A 20627-nucleotide genomic window follows, 5' to 3' on the forward strand; every position below is an offset into this window, starting at 1 on the left:
CTGCAATTCACATTTAAGTGCTTGGCAGAGCGTTCATCAAACCACAATCATACTATCTCTCTACCATTCCATTCCCAAACAGCGCGCGGGAAAAATGAACACCTAAACCTTTCTGTTCGAGCTCTGATTTCTCTTATTTTATTTTGGTGATAATTCCTACCTATGTAAGTTGGGCTCAACAAAATATTTTCACATCCGGAAGAGAATGTTGGTGACTGAAGTTTCGTAAATAGATCTCGCCGCGACAAAAAACAAGTGTAGTGTAAGCTGTTTCTTTAGTGGACTTGTTGCATCTTCTAAGTGTCCTGCCAATGAAATGCAACCTTTGGCTCACCTTCCCCACAATATGATCTGTGTGGTCTTTCCAACTGAAGTTGTTTGCAATTTTAACACCCAGGTACTTAGTTGAATTTACGGCCTTGTGAATTGTACTATTTATCGAGTAATCGAATTCCAACAGATTTCTTTTGGAACTCATGTGGATCACCTCACACTTATCGTTATTTAGCGTCAACTGCCACCTGCCACACCATACAGCAATCTTTTCTAAATCGCTTTGCAACTGATACTGGTCTTTGGATGACCTTACTAGACGGTAAATTACAGCATCATCTGCGAATAACCTAAGAGAACTGCTCAGATTGTCACCCAGGTCATTTATATAGGTCAGGAACAGCAGAGGTCCCAGGACGCTTCCCTGGGGAACACCTGATATCACTTCAGTTTTACTCGATGATTTGCCGTCTGTTGCTACTGTCTCTTAGGAAGGCTTCTAGTGACACTTTTTCCGCTTTTTTAAATAAAATTATTTTGCATTTGTTTCTGGTGGATTTGGAAGAAATGGTATTGAGCCTAGGTACTTCTCTACTGTGGTGTTATTTACACCAGGCTGCTCGACACTCTGACTGAGGGCAAAATCGAAACATACATCTCTGACAAGGTGTCATTATCATCCATTGAGTGATGAAAAATATAGATGCCTCCTTAGTGCCCACACGCACTCTTTTTCTCATCTTTTATAGAATGGGGCTGCCGTTGAAGATCGAAGCAGGTTACAAAGTAATCACAGTCTGACCAAACATTCTGAACCGGATGCGCTGCTACCAGTGTCATCGTTTCAACCACACTCGAATGTCTTGTCGACACCTGGCGAAATGTGTAACCTGTGGTAGGGTTGCACACGAGGATGACTGTCTGCCTCCCTCCTCCCTGGTCTATCTACTGCATTGGTGATCATCCTGCCTCCTCTCGCCGAGATTGTCTCACGTATCTCAATGAGTGGGCTGTCCAAAAGATCCGGTTAAAGGAAAAGTTTCTTACCTGGTCACTCGTGCTGGCCGGAGTGGCCGTGCGGTTCTAGGCACTACAATCTGGAACTGCTACAGTCGCAGGTTCGAATCTTGCCTCGGACATGGATGTGTGTCATGTCCTTAGGTTAGTTAGGTTTAATTAGTTCTAAGATCTAGGCGACTGGTGACCTCAGAAGTTAAGTTGCATAGTACTCGGAGCCATTTGGTCACTCGCAAGATATTGGCTAGTTGCAAACCCTGTGTTCTACCATCTGGCACTTATAGTACTCCTCTTGCTTCATCTCACTCCACAAAGAACACAGCCACTGTAGTGCCTCGAGAATTTCGGGAGAAATTCTAGAGACACTCGTATTTCACCATCTCGAACACACGATGTTTTAAGGATGAGTGTGTGAGTGGAAATGTGTCAACTGTGCCTCAGTTTATGTGTGTGCTGGATGGGCACGTGTTTCAAGAAGACTAAAGTTGTGATGGTCTATTGGCGCTGACAAGTGGTGGCCAGTACAAGGAGTAATCAAGGGCTACTCTTTGGCAGTGAAATAAATAGTAATGACTGTTGGGAACAAATGAAATATGCATTATCTCATGACTCTTATACTCTGTTGTTTGACTTGCTAGGAGCAAGTACTGTTTTGACCAGGGTTATTAAAACCAAAAGAGACTGTAATGATATATGTCAAGTACTAAGGTTTTCCAGACAGGGTTGATTTGCGAGACTTGAAAGCACATGTGAAACTTGTGTAGTTGTTTTATTGTGAAGAAGAAAATGTAGCGAAGTTGATATGAAAGTATTCTGAGAGTAAGAAATCATTTCGAAAGTAGAGAAGTAGTTCAGTATAATTTCCCTAACCAGCACGAAATCTTCGGAGAAGAAGCACTGTGAAGATCGATGCAGCCGTCTGTCCTGAGAAGAAGATCGGCTGCACACAATATGTAAATCACCCTCGAGAGACGTGTAAGTCTTGCACCCCAGTACCACACAATCTCCAGTCATTAGAAAAACATTATAATGTGGTGACCGTGAAAGGACCCGAAGAACGTGGGAATTTTATGACAGAAATCAAGATAAGAAGACATTGAGTTGCCATAGAGACCAAGAGTGACAAGGCAAATAAACTGTTATGCAGAGTTGGATTATGCCCAAAAGGAGAAAAGGGTGAAATAGTTAATAAGCACCAAACAAAGAAAGACGCAGAGAATAGTTCGACTCAGAAGAATTGGTGTGGGGAAGTAAGCAGTCCTCAAACATTTGTCAATCCAGCCGACGCAGTATCCTGCCAATGGCGATGCAGTAATCAGCCGCTGTCGCCGACTGCAACTGCCGTTCACTGTTGCTTCTATTGTGTGGGCTAACCTCCGATGGCTCTTTGAGACCGAGATCCATTCCCCAATTTCTGACCTGACAGTAGCAGACAATGTCATGGTGGATGCTGTTGCTATCTCCAATTCCTTGTGCCGCTATTTTGCAGAAATTTTGAGCTCTTCCCACGATCACCTTGTCTTCCTCCGTCAGAAATGAGTGGAGGAGGCTAGGGAAATACGTTTCTCTTCTCAGAATCGTGAGTACTACAATGCCACCTTTACTACAAGCGAGCTAGATCATGCTCTCACTTCATCTTGATCCTCCACCCCAGGGCCAGATGCTGTTCACATTCAGATGTTGCAGCATCTTTCTCTTGCAGACAAGCACTTTCTGCTTAATATGTACAACTGCATCTGGGTAGAGGGCACGTTTCCCAGACAATGGCGTGAAACCACTGTGATACCCATACCTAAACCTGGTAAGAACAACCACCTTCCTTCTGGCTACCAACCCATCTCTCTCACCAGCTACGTTTGCAAGGTGCTGGAATGTATGATTCATGCCCAGCTGGTGTGGTGGCTCGAGTCTCATAATTTACAAAGCACTGCACACCGTGGATTTCAAGCGCACCTTTGTGCAGTTGACCATCTCGTCACTTTCTCCACCCATGTCATGAATAGTTTCCTGTGGAAATCCCAGACTGTGGCCATGTTTTTTGATTTGGAGAAAGCCTAGGTCACCTGTTGGAGTACTGGTATCCTTTGTACACTCTGCACATGGGGCTTCCGTGGCTTCTGGGACATGTTTACTTGAGGAATTTTTAAAAGACTGAGTTTTCAAGTTCTGTGTAGATTCTGCCTTGTCAGACACCTTTATCCACGAGAACAGTGTGCCTCAGGGTTCTGTACTGAAATCAGCCTCTTTGCTATTGCCATTAACCCTACAATGGCCTGTCTCCCGCCGGGAATTTCTGGCTCCCTTTTTGTTGACGAGTTTTTCAACTATAGCAGTTCTCCATGGGCCTGTCTCATTGAGCAGTGTCTTAAGTGATGTCTCGATTGTCTTTACTCATGGAACATTGACAATAGCTTTTGTCTCTCCACTGACAAAACCATCTGTATGAATTTGTGTTGGTGCAATTGGTTTCTCTCACCATCTTTACATCTTGGGCCTGTTGCACTTCTGTTCACTGGAACTATGAAATTGATGGGGATCATGCTCGATAGGACACTCTTGGTTCTTGTACATGCCTTACCTGGCAGCCCGCTGTATGCGGTCCCTCAATTTCCTCCATGCTACAGCCCCCCTCATCTGTTTGTACTGGTCCCTTGTCCATTTGAAACTAGACTATGGGTGTTTCGTTTATGATCTACACATATGTCCCTCTTATGCCGTCTCAATACTACCCACCATCGTGGCATCCGTTCAGCCACTGGTGCCTTTTACACTAGCCCAGTTGAGAGTCTGTTTGCAGAAGCTGCTGAACTACTACTTGACTTTCTCCTAAGCAGTTATGCATGCCATTTCTCTGCCATGTGTGGCCACCCATCCGATGCCCCCTTCTTTGATTACTTCTTTGATTGCCGGTATGGAGAGCGTCCCTCTTCTCTGTTACCTCCTGGAGTTCACTTTCAGCTTTTGTTCCTGTAGCTTAACTTCACACTACCTGCAACTTTGCCGGTTGGTGTGAACCCTTCACCACCTTGGCCTTGTGTGGCAGCCCATGTTCACCTTGGCCTTGTGTGGCAGCCTGTGTCCACCTTGGCCTTCATTTGATACCTAAGAACACTACTCCAGCTTCATTGTATCACCTTCAGTTTCACGACCTTTGCATGGAACACCTTGTGTACACTTATTGCTCTCGGACTGACCATGGTGTAGGGTGTGCCTTTATCATTGGCGCCGATGTTTTTTGGTATCGGCTTTCGGCTCATTGCTCAGTATATACAGCAGAGCCTTTCTCCCTGTATCAGGCCACAGAGTACATCTGACAACACAGGTTTTTCAATTGTTTCCTCTGCTCAGATTCTCTCAGCACTCTTCAAAGCCTCTGTGTGCTGTGCACTGCCCTTCTCTTAGTGCGATGGGTCGAGGAAAACTGTCACTTGCTCGCTCTTGATGGGACCTCTGTGATGTTTACCTGGGTTTGTCCTCATTTTGACCTGCCAGGAAATGAGTCTGCTGACACTGCTGCCAAGACTTTGGCCTCGCCACTGGTCCTCCCTTCGTGGAAATAAGCTCCAGGTTATTAAGCCTCTCCCAGTGGCTTGGATGACCCCCTATCAGCCCTCCCACTGTGAGGTGGTCATTTTAACTAGGTTACGTATTGGGCACTGCCTTTTTAGCCATCACTATTTGTTAAGTGGCACTCCCCCAACACACTGTGCACATTGCACCCACGTTTTAACTAGCCACTATTTCCTGATGGAATGTCCATTTTTTAATGGTTTATGTTCCCGCTTGGGTTTGCCGTCAGTTATCGGCCATTTTAGTGAATGACGCATGGTCTGTCACCACCTTTTACTTTTTATCTGTCTTAGTAATATGGTGAAGGCCATTTAATTTTTAGTTATGGACCTCTGTTTCTCTATGGTGTATTTTGTAGACCTTTCTCCACCTCCCTGTTTTTAGCTGTTCTCTCTTACGTCTATTGAGATTGATGTGGAGCACTTTTGTTTTATAGTTTTGACATGGTCGCATATGACCCTAGCTGGTCCCCCTGCTGCCTACACCTGTGCATATTTATGTGTTCTGAGGAAGGACTTTAACCAAAATTTTGGCATACTCATCTACATCTACATGACTACTCTGCAATTCACATTTAAGTGCTTGGCAGCTTGATGAGTTAACCTAGTCTCATACACATACTAAAGTGATATTAAATTGTGATATAAATTTGTGGTCGCTACATATCTTCATGAGGTGAAATGTTTAGTATTGCGAAAAGAAACTTTAAAAGTGACATACTGTTTTTCCAATTTAACAGTTCCTTCCTGATTCTGAGAGACCTACCCTTCCTTTTTTCTTTAACGTCACCCCAACATGTCTCTCTCTCCTCCCTGAGGGAGGAACTATTAGTTCCAAAAGCTGTCAGCTGTGCCTTCATGTGTAGTATCTATTGACAGTACTACGCATATTCCTCCTGAAGGTAAACTAGTGGCCAACAATTCTGTCCTACAATTTATCAGTTTTCTCAGTTGAATTTGACTCTGACACAATGAAAGTAGTTTTATTATTTGATGGGAAACACTTAATGTCACCATCATTGTTTTGTGAGAACGTGCAACATTTAACACTTCTTAAACTGATGAACTCTTCATATGAATGAGTGAATGAATGAATTTAAGTATCAGAAATTAGCTGTTGCATTTTCAAGTTTTCAGTTGTCTGATATGTTATACCGTTACGTATCACAGTTTTATCTCTAGAATTAACTAACTTCTGTTTTATCCTTTGCAAACAACTCAACCACCTCAATGCTAAGCTTATATTTTATGAAGGAGCAGTTTGTATTGAAGGTCAATGCTTTAAAGTGAGAAAAAATAAGATTAAAATACTAAATTTAATAAATTGTTGTGATTCTTTAAAATTGTACCAAATGTTCAAAATGAATACTACTCATGTTAGAAAAAAAGCTGAACTATGTGCAATACACAATATTAAATTCTTAAATATTATGACAACAGTGCCACTGGAAGTATTGTTGTGATGAAATAATCACTTAATCATTAGTGTAGGGTATATTAGCAGATTACAGTATGTGATAAACAGATTCTAGTCTAAAACTATGAACAACAAGCAGAAATTACCTTTATTTCTTGAATAGAGACTTCAATAAACAGTTTTTTTCAAGCATATGTGTTGCCACCTACTCGGAACATGCAGAAATGAAAACAAGTGAGGCGCTGATAGCATATTGGTTTAAGTACATGCTACAATCAGGTACCACAAATAAGTAGAAAAAATATAATTTGGGTGTAGCATTTATGTTACATAAAGACCGACTAGGTTAAATGGTGCTTGATAACTAGCTTTTACTCCTTATGTTTCAGAAAAAATTATGAAGTACACTTAACTCCAAATAGAATTCCACTTATTTAAAAATTTCTTCAGAATTGTAGTCTATGAAATTCAGTTCTCAGTAAAAAAAGTCATTAATTGGTTAGTGAACTGAGAGAGTGCTTTCATTGTTTATTGAAAAACTGTACAAATGTTACATTCTTGTGTTTTATCTGAAACTTAAGGAACCCCCTTGTAATTTATTACTTTGGCAGAAATTTTTACAAGCTGCAAAGCGAAATATTACTCTGAACTTATGTAGCTTACAATGATACAAATTTGTCAGTTTAATACAAATTACCAATGTTATTTTATTGAGTCACATTTGTCTGCTGAAAATTCAAATACATCATTCATACACCATACTCACATAAGTTGACGTCATGCACTGAATTATACTGTTTAATAAATTTTCATTTTGTACCATTACTTATGAGAATATAGCAACATTTCCAAACACCTTACTGAGCATGACACAAATATTTCCAGTACAGTGCTCACACTGGGGGAAAACACACACACACACACACACACACACACACACACACACACACACACACACACACACACACACATTTTCTCTGCTACTTTGTTTCTGAATGACCATTACAGTTTATGTTCTGCTCATCAAGGTATGTATTTGCCCATATATTTCACTGATGGTGTGGTCATCCCTGGGAAGACAACTTTTCCATCTACCTTGTAATCATTATATACCATTTCAGTCAACAACTCATAGCCGGCACGCTGTGCTTGTTTTTGAGAGGCCATGGCAGTGAAAGCTGTTGCTGTTGCCTTCAGTCCAACACCTTTCACAAGTTGAAATCGAGCACGTAAAATCTCAAGTCCCACATTTTGTCCTCTATATTTTGGTAATACAGTTAGTCCCACAGCACTCATGTAGTGGTCCACCCCATAATGCTCAAATACATCAAGTTGTTTTGGTAGATCCTCCATCAACATACGCCAAATTTTTCTCATTGCCTCACCTTTCACCTATAAAAATAAATGTATGTTAATTTTCATTCCCTTGGTATTGGCCAATGTTGCATGTACGTAGTTTGATGTCAATTTCCTTGTGATTTATTAGTCTAAAACCATTAGTTATTGCCTGTATTTGTCACATAAATGTGGGATAGTACAGAAGTGTTAGTTTCATTCGTGAGAACTCAGATAGGGAGACAAAAAAAGGAGGATTTTCTGCTATTAGTTTCAACATCTGCATGCATAAAATTGATGAAATATTTAATTAAAGTGTTTGCACATGTATTTTACAACTGATTTGGTGGTTCCAGAAAAAAATAACGTATTGCAATAACACAGTGCTCTGTATTTTTCCTACTTAATTTTAATTTCCTTTTGGAGCCCCTTTCCTTTGTAGGAGACCACCCCTTGGTGCAGACATTCAGTCTTACAATTGTGGTGGTATCTTATCTGGGGTAATTGTTTTAAAATTTGGAGGTAGAAGAAAATTTCTTTGAGATATTTGGCCAGCAAGGAGGGGAAGGGGTTGGTGTAAAGTTCCCGATTAGCAGGTCTTGCAGCAATGTCATGGATTCAGTTTCAAAATTTTCCATAATGTGTTGTGTGCAATTTCTAGACGTGTCCAGTAAAAAGGGGCATGGAGAGATTAGGTTGCATGCCAACACTGGGTTTTACCTTTTCTCTTCCATTCTTGATGAAACCCAAAACACAGTATTACACTGCACAAGCCCGAATCAGCTGTCACTTAATACATACACACAACTGTATTCCACAACATATTAGGAGAAGGCAAGCACAAATCCCCTCCAGAATATGGCATTTATGGGTATGCCTTGATGCAAAACTTTGTTTATTATCCCCAGACTTTTTCAGTGATAATTTTGTCATGATCGGTGGGTCCCCCCCCCCCCCCGCCCCTCCACGCCCTTCTTATGAACCAAGGACCTTGCCGTTGGTGGGGAGGCTTGCATGCCTCAGCAATACAGATAGCCGTACCGTAGGTGCAACCACAACGGAGGGGTATCTGCTGAGAGGCCAGACAAATGTGTGGTTCCTGAAGAGGGGCAGCAGCCTTTGCAGTAGTTGCAGGGGCAACAGTCTGGATGATTGACTGATCTTGCCTTGGAACAGTAACCAAAACGGCCTTGCTGTGATGGTACTGTGAATGGTGGGAAGCAAGGGGAAACTACAGCCGTAACTTTTCCTGAGGGCATGCAGCTTTACTGTATGGTTAAATGATGATGGCATCCTCTTGGGTAAAATATTCCAGAGGTAAAAGAGTCCCACATTGGGATCTCCGGGTGGGGACTACTCAAGAGGATGTCATTATCAGGAGAAAGAAAACTGATGTTCTACGGATCGGAGCGTGGAATGTCAGATCCCTTAATTGGGCAGGTAGGTTAGAAAATTTAAAAAGAGAAATGGATAGGTTAAAGTTAGGTATAGTGGGAATTAGTGAAGTTCAGTTGCAGGAGGAACAAGACTTTTGGTCAGGTGAATACAGGGTTATAAATACAAAATTAAATAGGGGTAATGCAGGAGTTGGTTTAATAATGAATAAAAAAATAGGAGTGCGGGTAAGCTACTACGAACAGCATAGTGAAAGCATTATTGTGGCCAAGATAGACTCAAAGCCCACGCCTACTACAGTAGTACAAGTTTATATGCCAACTAGCTCTGCCGATGACTAAGAAATTGAAGAAATTTATGATGAAATAAAAGAAATTATTCAGATAGTGAAGGGAGATGAAAATTTAATAGTCATGGGTGACTGGAATTCGGTAGTAGGAAACGGGAGAGAAGGAAATGTAATAGGTGACTATGGATTGGGGGTAAGAAATGGAAGAGGAAGCTACGTGGTAGAATTTTGCACAGAGAACAACTTAATCCTAGCTAACACTTGGTTCAAGAATCATAAAAGAACGTTGTATACATGAAAGAAGCCTGGAAATACTGACAGGTTTCAGATAGATTATATAATGGTAAGACAGAGATTTAGCAACCAGGTTTTAAGTTGTAAGACATTTCCCGGGGCAGATGTGGGCTCCATTGTACCAATGTTCAGTTACAACTAACGTGTCGGATTTGTCAATCCGTGACTACCAAGATTCTGGTGTATGACTTTAAGGCAGTGCAGAAGAGAAAGCAGAAAACTGCACCAAAGAAGGAGCTCTAGCAAAATAAAAATTTCTAATACATTATCATGACAAGTAAGAAAAATCAGGACACTAAAAGTAAATACAAACATACTGTTAATCACATTTCTAATAATACAGTTAAAAGTCGAAGGCCATATAGGCTGCAATATTTTGGTTAGATGTGTCATTAATTTGGACATTTTTCTGAACAGATTAAAAGATGGTTCACTGTATCCGTGCCACATTCTCCTTGCACAGTTTTCCAAACTTTTTCAGGAAGTTACGTACTAAAGAGTTGCCACCCATCTGTCCAGTAATGGGGACATACTCAAGTGGAAAGTGTTTTTGTCAAATACTTGAAGAATGTCACTTTATATGTTACAGTTTCTGCAATCAAATTTAATTTCTAGATCAGGAGTTTCCATAATTATAACACTACAAGAAGAAAATGACAGCCCACCTGTTGCACACTTTAACTCTGTCAAGAGTGCCTCAGATGGGCACTTTGAGTTTAGACAGCACACTTTTTCCTACTTTACAACAAGAAGACTTCTCAGCACACTTAGCCACCTGCTGAATTGGCATTCCCATAGCGATGTCATTTGGACATTCTGTCTCTGTCATATGGAACAAATCACTGACAATTTGCTTTGTTGTGGTTACTCAGAAATAATGCTGTAAGTTGATGATTGGTACCGACAAATTATGGCTCTTAGGTAACCTGAGGAAAATGCAACAGTACTGAACACAGCTTCTTTGGAGGCAACTGGGAGAGCTGTATAGACCAAAACAGTACACAACCATCTCCACATGATCAATTTTGCCTCTTTAGCATCTGTTACAATTACACTGCCCAAAAAAAAAGTGAATTTTTTTCAACAGTTGCAAAATAGAGTCAAATTTACAAATAACCTAGCAGTGCAGACATTGAGTCTTGCAATTGTGGTGGTATCTGATCTGGGTAATTGTTTTAAAATTTGGAGGTAGAAGAAATTTTCTTTGAGATATTTGGCCAGCAAGGAGGGGAAGGGGTTGGTGTTAAGTTCCTGATTAGCAGGTCTTGCAGCAATGTCATGGATTCAGTTTCAAAATTTTCCATAATGTGTTGTGTGCAATTTCTAGGTGACGTGTCCAGCAAAAAGGGGTATTGAGAGATTAGGTTGCATGCCAACACTGGGTTTTACCTTTTCTCTTCCATTCTTGATGAAAACCAAAACACAATATTACACTGCACAAGTCCGAATCAGCTGTCACTTAATACATACACACAACTGACATTCCTCAACATATTAGGAGAAGGCAAGCACAAATCCCCTCCAGAATATGGCATTTATGGGTCTGCCCTGATGGAAAACTTGGTTTGTTATCCCCAGACTTTTATGGATGCATACACTGATTTAATAGGGAAGTGTGTCACTAAACCATTATATTCTCCCTTGAGGCAACCTGGCCCTCAATTGTTGTAACTGGTCCTTGATATCTTTGATCCTAGATAATGACTCAGAGATACAGTTTCAAACTCTGTCAGACGGTGACAACTCTGCCTCGCATGAGTATACAGCATTTCATTGTCCTTCACAGTAATCACTCAACATTTGATATTGTTCACCCCCCTCCCCTTATATACCCTACCAGGCCCAGTAACAACAACAAACATGAAAAAGCTAATGCTCTCTGGTGGCCTTTCTGTCTCCAATTATTTACATGCCTTTTGTTGGTATGCATGAGTACAAAGTGACATTAATGTATGACTATGTCTTCTGGGTGCTTCGCTATTTTTGTCAGGTATTGCGACAGTACAAACCCCACCTACACAGCACTGCCACATGTGAAGAAATTGAAATCTGAAAATGATTTTGTTGATGATAAGGTTCTGTGGCTGCACAACAGCACCTGGAAAGAAACACTGCTCAATGGCACAATGAGATCAGGATCTGTTCATCAATAAGTTCAGGATATGATTGATGCCTGATGATCATCATTTAAGATCTCAATGCATATTTCAGGCTAATAGTCCAATGTTTTCAGCAGAAATGTCGGCCATATTTTGGACTGTTATACTGTAATTTATCACTGTCAAGTGTTAATCTTAGCTCTTTGCTGTATCTGCACAGGCTTCTCTACTCTACTATCCAGTCCTACAGTCAACTTTTCAGTTGTGGGTTTCACCTCTCAAGACAATCATGCCAGGGCACACCACAACCACCTTGTAAACATTTTCCTCTTCCTCCAGAAGGCAGGAATCAACTGAATGGAACAGCATGTGTTATCTGCTCTACTGACCTGAATCCAAATTGAGTATGCTTGGAACTAGATGAAAAATGCAATGCATCATAGCAGAAACCATTCTCACACACTGTATTACCTCAGAAGGACTGCTATCATAGTGTGTGACAGGCTTGAACAATATTTTGTGGACAGTATGCCACGATGGATCCATTCAGGTAACAGTGCACAGAGTGGAGCAGCATGGTATGGATATGTTACCCAGCAGTTGAATTTCACTTCACAAATATGTATTTGCAAACTGCCTGCCTATATTTTGATTATTGTTTTATCTTTATTTCACAGGGAAGATTTTCCTTAGCTCAGTAACCCTCATTCTGTCATTCCCTGCTTTTACAAAAATTAGAAGGTTGTGAGTTCATTGCTACAGATGTGATTGTTTTCTTGCCAAGTAATGTAAGATTGTTAATAGATTGCAAAACACTTTAGAAAAAATAGAAAATCCACCTCTGACTGTAGCTTGCTTTGAATTATATAGCATGTTTCCATGGTGTTATATTTACCATATAAAGGGCTGAATGCTGACAATTTACATAAGTTAAGTAACAACAAAATTAATTAAATCACATAAAGTTTCAAGTTTCAAAATAAAAATAAAAATAAATGTGCAGAATAAATTAACGGCTTAGAAGTAACCTTTTCTGATTGCTTTTGAAACTAGCAGTGTAAATTTTTTGTAACAGCTGAATCCAGTTAACAACAAATATGGCTCTCAGTGATACATTCACAGGAACTGCCCTATACTAACAGATGTGGATGCCAAACTAACAGTTACACAATCATACCATTACAGGGGACTGATTACCTGCATTACTTATGCTCAAAGATAAAGCTTCCAGAGGAGTAACCTGGAACATCAAGGTTATCATGTGATAGATTGTATGAGGAACAACCTGTTAATGCAGTGACATGGTGGGTGGGTGCGGGGGGTTGGGGGGGGGGGGGGGGGGGGTAAGGGGGGGGGGGCATCAGAAAACGAAAAAAAGTAAAAACATGTGTAAACCCACTGTTGTTGTTGTTGTTGTTGTTGTTGTTGTGGTCTTCAGTCCTGAGATACATTTGATGCAGCTCTCCATGCTACTCTATCCTGTGCAAGCTTCTTCATCTCCCAGTAGCTAGTGCAACCTACATACTTCTGAATCTGCTTGGTGTATTCACCTCTTGGTCTCCCTCTCCCATTAGTCAACCATTGTGTATGAAATTCTGCACAGCCTTCAGTAGAAAAGCAAGACTGGGGGAGGTGTAGCAATTTTCACTGTAAATGAAAGTAATTTTAATGTTATTGATGTGAGTGCCTTCTGCTTGGAAGGAGTCTCAGAATTTGCTGCAATAAACCTAAAGTGGGGTAGAGATAACATAACAGTTATCGGTGTTTACAGGCCACCTGCAGCAAATACAGATACCTTTTTTGTAAATCTTTCTGACTTGCTTGTATATATAGATACAACATTTTCTGGTCCAAATGGTCATGTAAATATTATAGTTACAGGGGATATAAATATAGATTTATTAACAAATGATGTCAGCACCAAAAAGTTACATTGTCTGTGTGATGAATTTAACCTGACCCCACTCATTCGGGAACCCTCTAGAGAAATTGGCAGTAGTAAAACATGTCTTGACAACATAATAACAAACATGACCCACCTATCCCACAGTCCATCGGTTTTAAAACTAGCCATCTCAGATCACCATGCAGTACAACTTAAATTGGAGCTCCATGAGGCCCTCTCTGTCACTACAAAGCAACAGTTTGTAACTAAAAGAATAATGTATAATGACAACATAAACAGACTAAACTGCATGCTAGCACAAATAAAATGGTTTGAAAATAGTAGCTTTTCATATGATACCTTTGCTGCTGACTTCTATTACTGCCTTGATACCACATGCCCAGCTGTAATCACAAAAATGAAACAAACAAAAAATATAAACAAAAATAGTTGGGTAAATAGTAATGTCACTGAAGCGAGGGAAAAATTAAAACTACTCCACAGTGCAATGCTGAATAATAGAGAGGTTCCTGAGGTAAAGGAAGCCTTCAAAACATATCAAGCACACTATAAGGACTTACTCTCACAGACCAGGAGCAACTATGTTGCAAATAAGCTTCAAAACTCACACAACGTAACTGCTGGCATCTGAGCAGTCATAAACGGTTTTAGAACCTGCAATGACAAATCCTGTATGGACTTTACTATTAACCACAGTGGTATGCTCATAAAAGACCAACTGGAAATTGCAAATATTTTTCTTCCATAGGAGAAGCCATAAATAGCAAACATAAAAACATGCACTACAGTTTTAAAGGTAATATATGTGACCATAGTGTATATCTAGCCCCCACAAACTGTGCAGAAATAATGGGCATCATTAGCTCTCTAAAACCCTCTAATTCAGCTGGGCATGATGGCCTAAATACTAATGTTTTAAAAGCCTGTAGCCAAAATGTCTCTGTACCTCTGTCTGCAGCAGTCAACAATATAATAGAATCAGGCACCTTTCCAGACAGATTCAAAATAGCACAGGTAACACCCATTTTTAAGAAAGGTGACAACAACAAAATAGAAAACTACAGACCAGTCTCAATCCTTCCTGTCTTTTCCAAAATAGTTGAGAAAGTTATATACAACAGGATTATAAACTTTCTTAACAAACACAACCAGATGTTCGAAAATCAAAATGGATTCCTAAAAGGTACATAAACTAGCACTGCAGCTGCTCAACTAATTGAAGAAGTGATAGGGGGTATCGAAAGCAAGGAACATGTGGCAGGTGTATACCTAGACCTGGAAAAAGCCTTTGATTCTGTGGAAGTTGACATCCTATTAGACAAGCTATGGAAAATGGGCATTAGAGGCGCTGCTTATGACCTAATAAAGTGTTATATGAGCAATAGAAAACAATTTGTTCTACTTAAAACAGAAAGTGGTGTCTACAAATCTGAGATCACTTGCATAAAATATGGTGTGCCCCAGGGCTAGGTGTTGGGCCCCCTTCTGTTCTTGATCTATGTAAATGATATTAAATACTGTACTATAAATTCCAAAATTGTTCTGTATGCCGATGACACGTCCATTGTATGTAAAAAGGAATCATGTAATGAACTAGAGGCTGAGTGCAATAATGTGACAAAAGAAATTGTTCAGTTTTTTAATGAGAGCCATTTAAATGTAAGCACCGGTAAAACATGTTTGATGGAGTTTAACAAAAGTAGTTTGAATACTGAAATTAAAGTATACATGGGCAACGAATTGGTAAAGAAAGAGTCTATTGTAAAATTCCTTGGCATAACAATCCAAAGCAACCTGAAATGGGACACACACATTGACTCCCTAGCAACTAAGTTGTCAAAAAATATATTTGCAATCAGTACTATTAACAAGTTCTGTAGAGACACCATAGTCCTAAAGACTGCATACCATGTTCTTTTCTCTTCTCACTTGAACTACGGTATTGAAATTTGGGGGGCAACAACCAAAGATAATCTAGATAAGCTACTCATTCTTCAAAAAAGGGGTGTGAGAATAATCTGTGGAGCAAAATATAGGGAATCTTGTCGCAACTTGTTTCCAAAAACAGAGGTGTTAACTGTTATAAACACATACATTCTAAAAGCCATATTGCTTGTGAAAATACTGCACCCAAACACTTATTCAGATTTCCACCAGTACAATACTAGGAATAAAGAAAGATTTTACATTGGCAGCCACAGAACAGCGCTTTACGAAAGGGGGCCTTAGTACGCAGGTATAAAATTAGATAATGCACTGCCTAGGGCAGTCATGGCTCTTCCTACAATTAAACTGAAACATCAACTTAAGAAATTTTTAGTAAAACACCCTTCCTACTCACCAGTAAACATCTAATTGTAATTTTGTTGTAACTTAATGACGTATTCAGAAGAATGTGTCTTGCATATTGTACCAATAACTTTAATCATTACTGTTTCTTTGTACGTGTGCAGTGTACCATTCGATGTTGAATAAAGCTATTATTATTATTATTACAATTATTATATTATTATTATTACTTGCAATGGCTTTCTCAGCTGCTTTTAAAAATTAGTACTTAAAATATATTCCATATATAAATTGCCCTTTCTCCCATCCTGTTCAACAGAAATAGGATCATTTTCTGTAGCTTCTTTCCTCATCTCTCATTTAATGGTATTTCATGTTTGGTTTGATTTTGTCTGAGCTGTAAATATCACACAAGATGTACATATTCCTGTATTTTATTTTCTGACTTCATTTAATATTCTGCTGTACATAATATCGAAGTTTTTTGAAGTTAATAATGATACTGATTATTTTGTAAGTACAAATTTTTTTATTTGAAGATGCTGTGATACCTGTAATGGTCAAGTTTCTTCTATAGCATCCTGGTACTGAATTATGTTTCTGGGATAATTGATTTGAAGAATGGATGCAAACTTATGTAGAAACATTACAGCTGACATTGGGCAGACTGTAAGCTGCACCCCAGTCAATACCTTTTAGGTGTTCTCTAAAACCACCCATAGTGTTTTAATTTAATGGTCACATTGTTTTCTTTAAATGTTTGTGAATTGTACATGCAGGTAAGTTACAGAATGTGAATAACTGTATAGTTATCTGACTGTCCATTTAGCACAGGGTAGGCATGTCTTTGTTGGACTACCATTGCTGCCTCAAGCTAATTGAGTAGGGAAATTAGGAATGGCTAACAGAATATTGAAATTGTTTTGTTGTCAGATTTCTAAGTCTCACCTTACATCTCGTGACTGCTGTCATTGAACAGCATAGAGTTTCTGAATGGTTTTTGCGAAAACCACACATCATTTAACAAGAGCTCTCCAAACTATTTTTGCTCTTCTATGTAAGCCATGTTCAGTTATTGTCTTCAGTAGTTCTAAATACTCATAAATCAGTACAGTGGCTTCATTGTTTTAATTTATATGATTCTCTTTTCAATGTGTTTTACCCTATTTTGATCATAATATAATTTGTTTTCCTCACCTACCATTTTAATTATTTTAATAACACTGTTTACAGATGCTGAAAGCTGCTCTCTATCCGTATTGGACTACCATGAACAGCCAGCTAATTTGTGATCACTTACATTATGTTTCTCTATTCCTGTCTTATCCTGTCATCATAAAGATAAATTTCATCAGTTCCTTTCCAGCTTTAATGTTGTTCAAAATGAACAGACAATTAATTTAATTTAATTCTACAATCTATTCTTTCCCCACTCCCCCTCCTTCCACCCCCCACCAACTCCACCCAGACACCTAATTATTCTCATGAAGTAAGTAGATTTCACCTTCTTTGATGATTTGGAAGCTTGGAAGTTTCTGTCAATTTATTTTCTTTTAACACTGTCAGCACAAATCATTATTTGTGTTGTTTAAGTTTGTTAAATACATGGGAGACAGTTACTTAATTTCTTTAAAATTAGTATAAGATTCAGTGTAGCTGGGATAACTAACATAGATTTAAATTGATGACCAAATACCAATTAAAAAATGTTATCATATCATGCTATTCATGGATATACAATGACGAAGCTATGCAGCTTCCTGCACATGCATATAAAATATTACCAAAAGCAAATGTAGTAGTAGGGTCTTGACACTACATGTTCTAGCAATTTTCCTTCAATTCCACTTTGCTTAGCTACATTCTGATGTACATACTAGATGCAGCAAAGGATCTGGAACAGCAGGTGAACAGAATGGACAGTGTCTTGAAAGGAGGATGTAAGATGAACATCAACAAGAGTAAAACTAGGATAATGAAATGTAGTCGAATTAAATCAGGTGATGCTGAGGGAATTAGATAGGAAAAGAGACACTTAAAAGTAGTAGATGAGTTTTGTTATTTGGGGAGCAAAATAACTGATGATGGTTGAAGTAGAGAGGATATAAAATGTAGACTGAAAATGACAAGGAAAGTGTTTCTGAAGAAGAGAAATTTGTTAACATCGAGTATAGATTTAAGTGTCAGGAAGTCATTTCTGAAATTATTTGTATGGAGTGTAGCCATGTACAGAAGTGAAACATGGACACAAGTAGTTTAGACAAGAAGTGAATTGGAGATAAGAGGATTTTGTGGCACAACCTAACTAAAAGAATGTTCTGAGGCATCAAAGAATCTTAAATTTAATATTGGAGGGAGGCTTGAAGGGTAAAAATCAGAGATGGAGACCAAGAGCTCAATACACTAAGCAGATTCAGAAGGATGTAGGCTGTAGTAGTTACTTGGAGATGAAGAAGCTTACACAGGTTAGAGTAGCATGGAGAGCTGCATCAAACCAGTCTCTGGACTGAACACCACAACAACAACAACTAGATACTTTTGATTTTACTATAACCAATATCTATTACTTGGAAAATTTTCAAGAGCAACATCGTGTATGTACAGAATTTAATTATGTTCAAGTTCAAGCACCACTCTTAATTTCAGAAGTTTTCTCATGACAAACATAAATTTGTGGGATTTATAAGTATGTATATTTTGTATCGTATGGGACTAGGGACCTAGAAATGATGTAGAGGCTTCATCCCCACCATAGCCCTCAGTGGTTCACTACCCCACAACAGACCACAGCAGTCCACTCACCCACCACTGCCCCACACTAAACCCAGCATTATTGTGTGGTTCGGCCCCCAGTGGGCCCCCCCAGGTATGTCTCAGACAAGATGAGTGTAACCCCCATGTTTGCGTGGTAGAGCAGTTATGGTGTAAACGTAGGTGGAGAAACTGTTTGCACTGCAATCGCTGACATAGTGTAACTGAGACGGAATAAGGGGAACCAGCTTGCATTCGCTGAGACTGATGGAAAACTTCCTTAAAAACCATCCACAGACTTGCCAGCACACTGGACCTCGACACTAATCCACCAGGCAGATTCGTGCCGGGGACCAGCACACCTTCCCGCCCAGAAAGCAGTGCATTAAACTGCACTGCTTACCGGGCCACAGCTTTACTTCTGCCAGTATGACAATGCTTCGGTAGCTCAGATGGTAGAGCTCTTGCCCGTGAAAGGCAAAGGTCCCGAGTTCGAGTCTCTGTCGGGCACACAGTTTTAATCTGCCAGGAAGTTTCATATCAGTGCACACACTGCTGCAGAGTGAAAATCTCATTCTGGGATTAAGTATGTTTAATTTACCTTTAACTGCTACCAATTTTTATATTTGCAACTCTTATTTACATTATTAGTGCAGCAATATGTAGCAATGTGTTCATTGGTCAGTTTCCTTCCTGGAATACTCATAGTGTTAAAGTGGGCATTTTTTTACATTTCTCATCCCTGTGTAAACTTACATGTTTTACATGAATTACTTAACTGATAATTTTATGTAGGGACATGACACAATCATCAATGAGCAGCTAGCTATAATACCAGCAATAGAGAAGTCCATGATGTATAAGTTTAGTAACATTAATGTTTTGCTAGTTATGGATATTAGCTGCCTGAATGAAAAGGGGGAAGGCAGACCTACTGTAAGTGGAATGTGTTCAATGTAATGATTTGACATTTTTTGCTTAGACAAACCACTGTGACTAATCTAAGTCATTTCAACAGCCAGAGAAGTTCCTAATGTTAACTAGAGACTGGATTTAGCGCCTATGAATTACTGACAATTCACTTTCATTTAAACACTAAGCCTAATTGTTACATAGTTATGTTCATTGAAATATTTTGCAACAACCCAAGAATGATCTTTGTCACAATAAGATTACAATCAATGGAGATGAAAAATGGAAATTATTCAGCAACTGTAAATTCCAATATGTTTACAAAATGCTCTTACCTCATCAGGATTTGATTTCTCCCCTTTGCTGACAACACATGTTATATTGGTCCCAATGATTTCTTCTTGACCATCTGGATATTCTCTTATAGCTACAAGACCAACATTCTGCTGTAGTGATTCCTTCCACATTATTCTAGTTTCTTCCATAGATGTTTTATCTGCCATTAAATTAATTGTCTTGCAAATATCCTCATCTCGGACAAAGTATACCATCATGAGTCTGTCAAGAATCTCTTCATGCATTTCAGGAGTGGCATCCTGTATTCTGTATACAAGCTTAGAACCATCCGCTAAAGTTGTTTTGCCTTCACACCTAGCCCAAACTTGAGGAAATGCAACATCAGCTGGCCTCTTCCAGTTTGATGGCATTTTGTTTATTTTGATTCAGTGAACATAAAATGCTGAAACCAAGGGATTTCTGTGGCCTTTTCATATGGTGCCGTTGACTGAACTGTGCCACATGAGAGGTCATTATCATGGTTATGAAATGAAGTAAGATCTTATCTAGAATTTCTGGCACTTTGGCTTGAATAACATGATAAGAGGCAGGGATTGTTTAGAAGGTCATAAGTCATCTTATCTCTAGAAAAGTACTTGTTTTGTTATCAGACACTCCCACTTCTTAAGATTTTTTTTTCTTTCCTGCCTTATGCAATTGTGTATTTCTTATAAGTCATCTCCAAAGACAGAGAGCCAGGGAATGTCAAGAGACAGTACATTTGTGTCAGTGAAAGGAAAGAAAC

The 20627-nt window shown here is 39.3% G+C and overlaps 1 protein-coding gene across 1 annotated transcript; it reads right to left on the bottom strand.

Moving 5' to 3' along the window:
* Positions 1–6771: 6771 nt before the first annotated feature.
* Positions 6772–20361, bottom strand: LOC126278185 (uncharacterized). Its single transcript, XM_049978096.1, has 2 exons — positions 19882–20361; positions 6772–7668 (listed from the first exon to the last, which is right to left on the bottom strand). Exons 1-2 carry the CDS (start codon positions 20251–20253, stop codon positions 7300–7302), a joined length of 741 nt encoding a protein of 246 aa, XP_049834053.1. The 5' UTR covers positions 20254–20361; the 3' UTR covers positions 6772–7299.
* Between the last annotated feature and the right edge of the window lie 266 nt (positions 20362–20627).

Source organism: Schistocerca gregaria, chromosome 6 (assembly GCF_023897955.1).
Source record: "Schistocerca gregaria isolate iqSchGreg1 chromosome 6, iqSchGreg1.2, whole genome shotgun sequence".
NCBI lineage: Eukaryota > Metazoa > Arthropoda > Insecta > Orthoptera > Acrididae > Schistocerca > Schistocerca gregaria.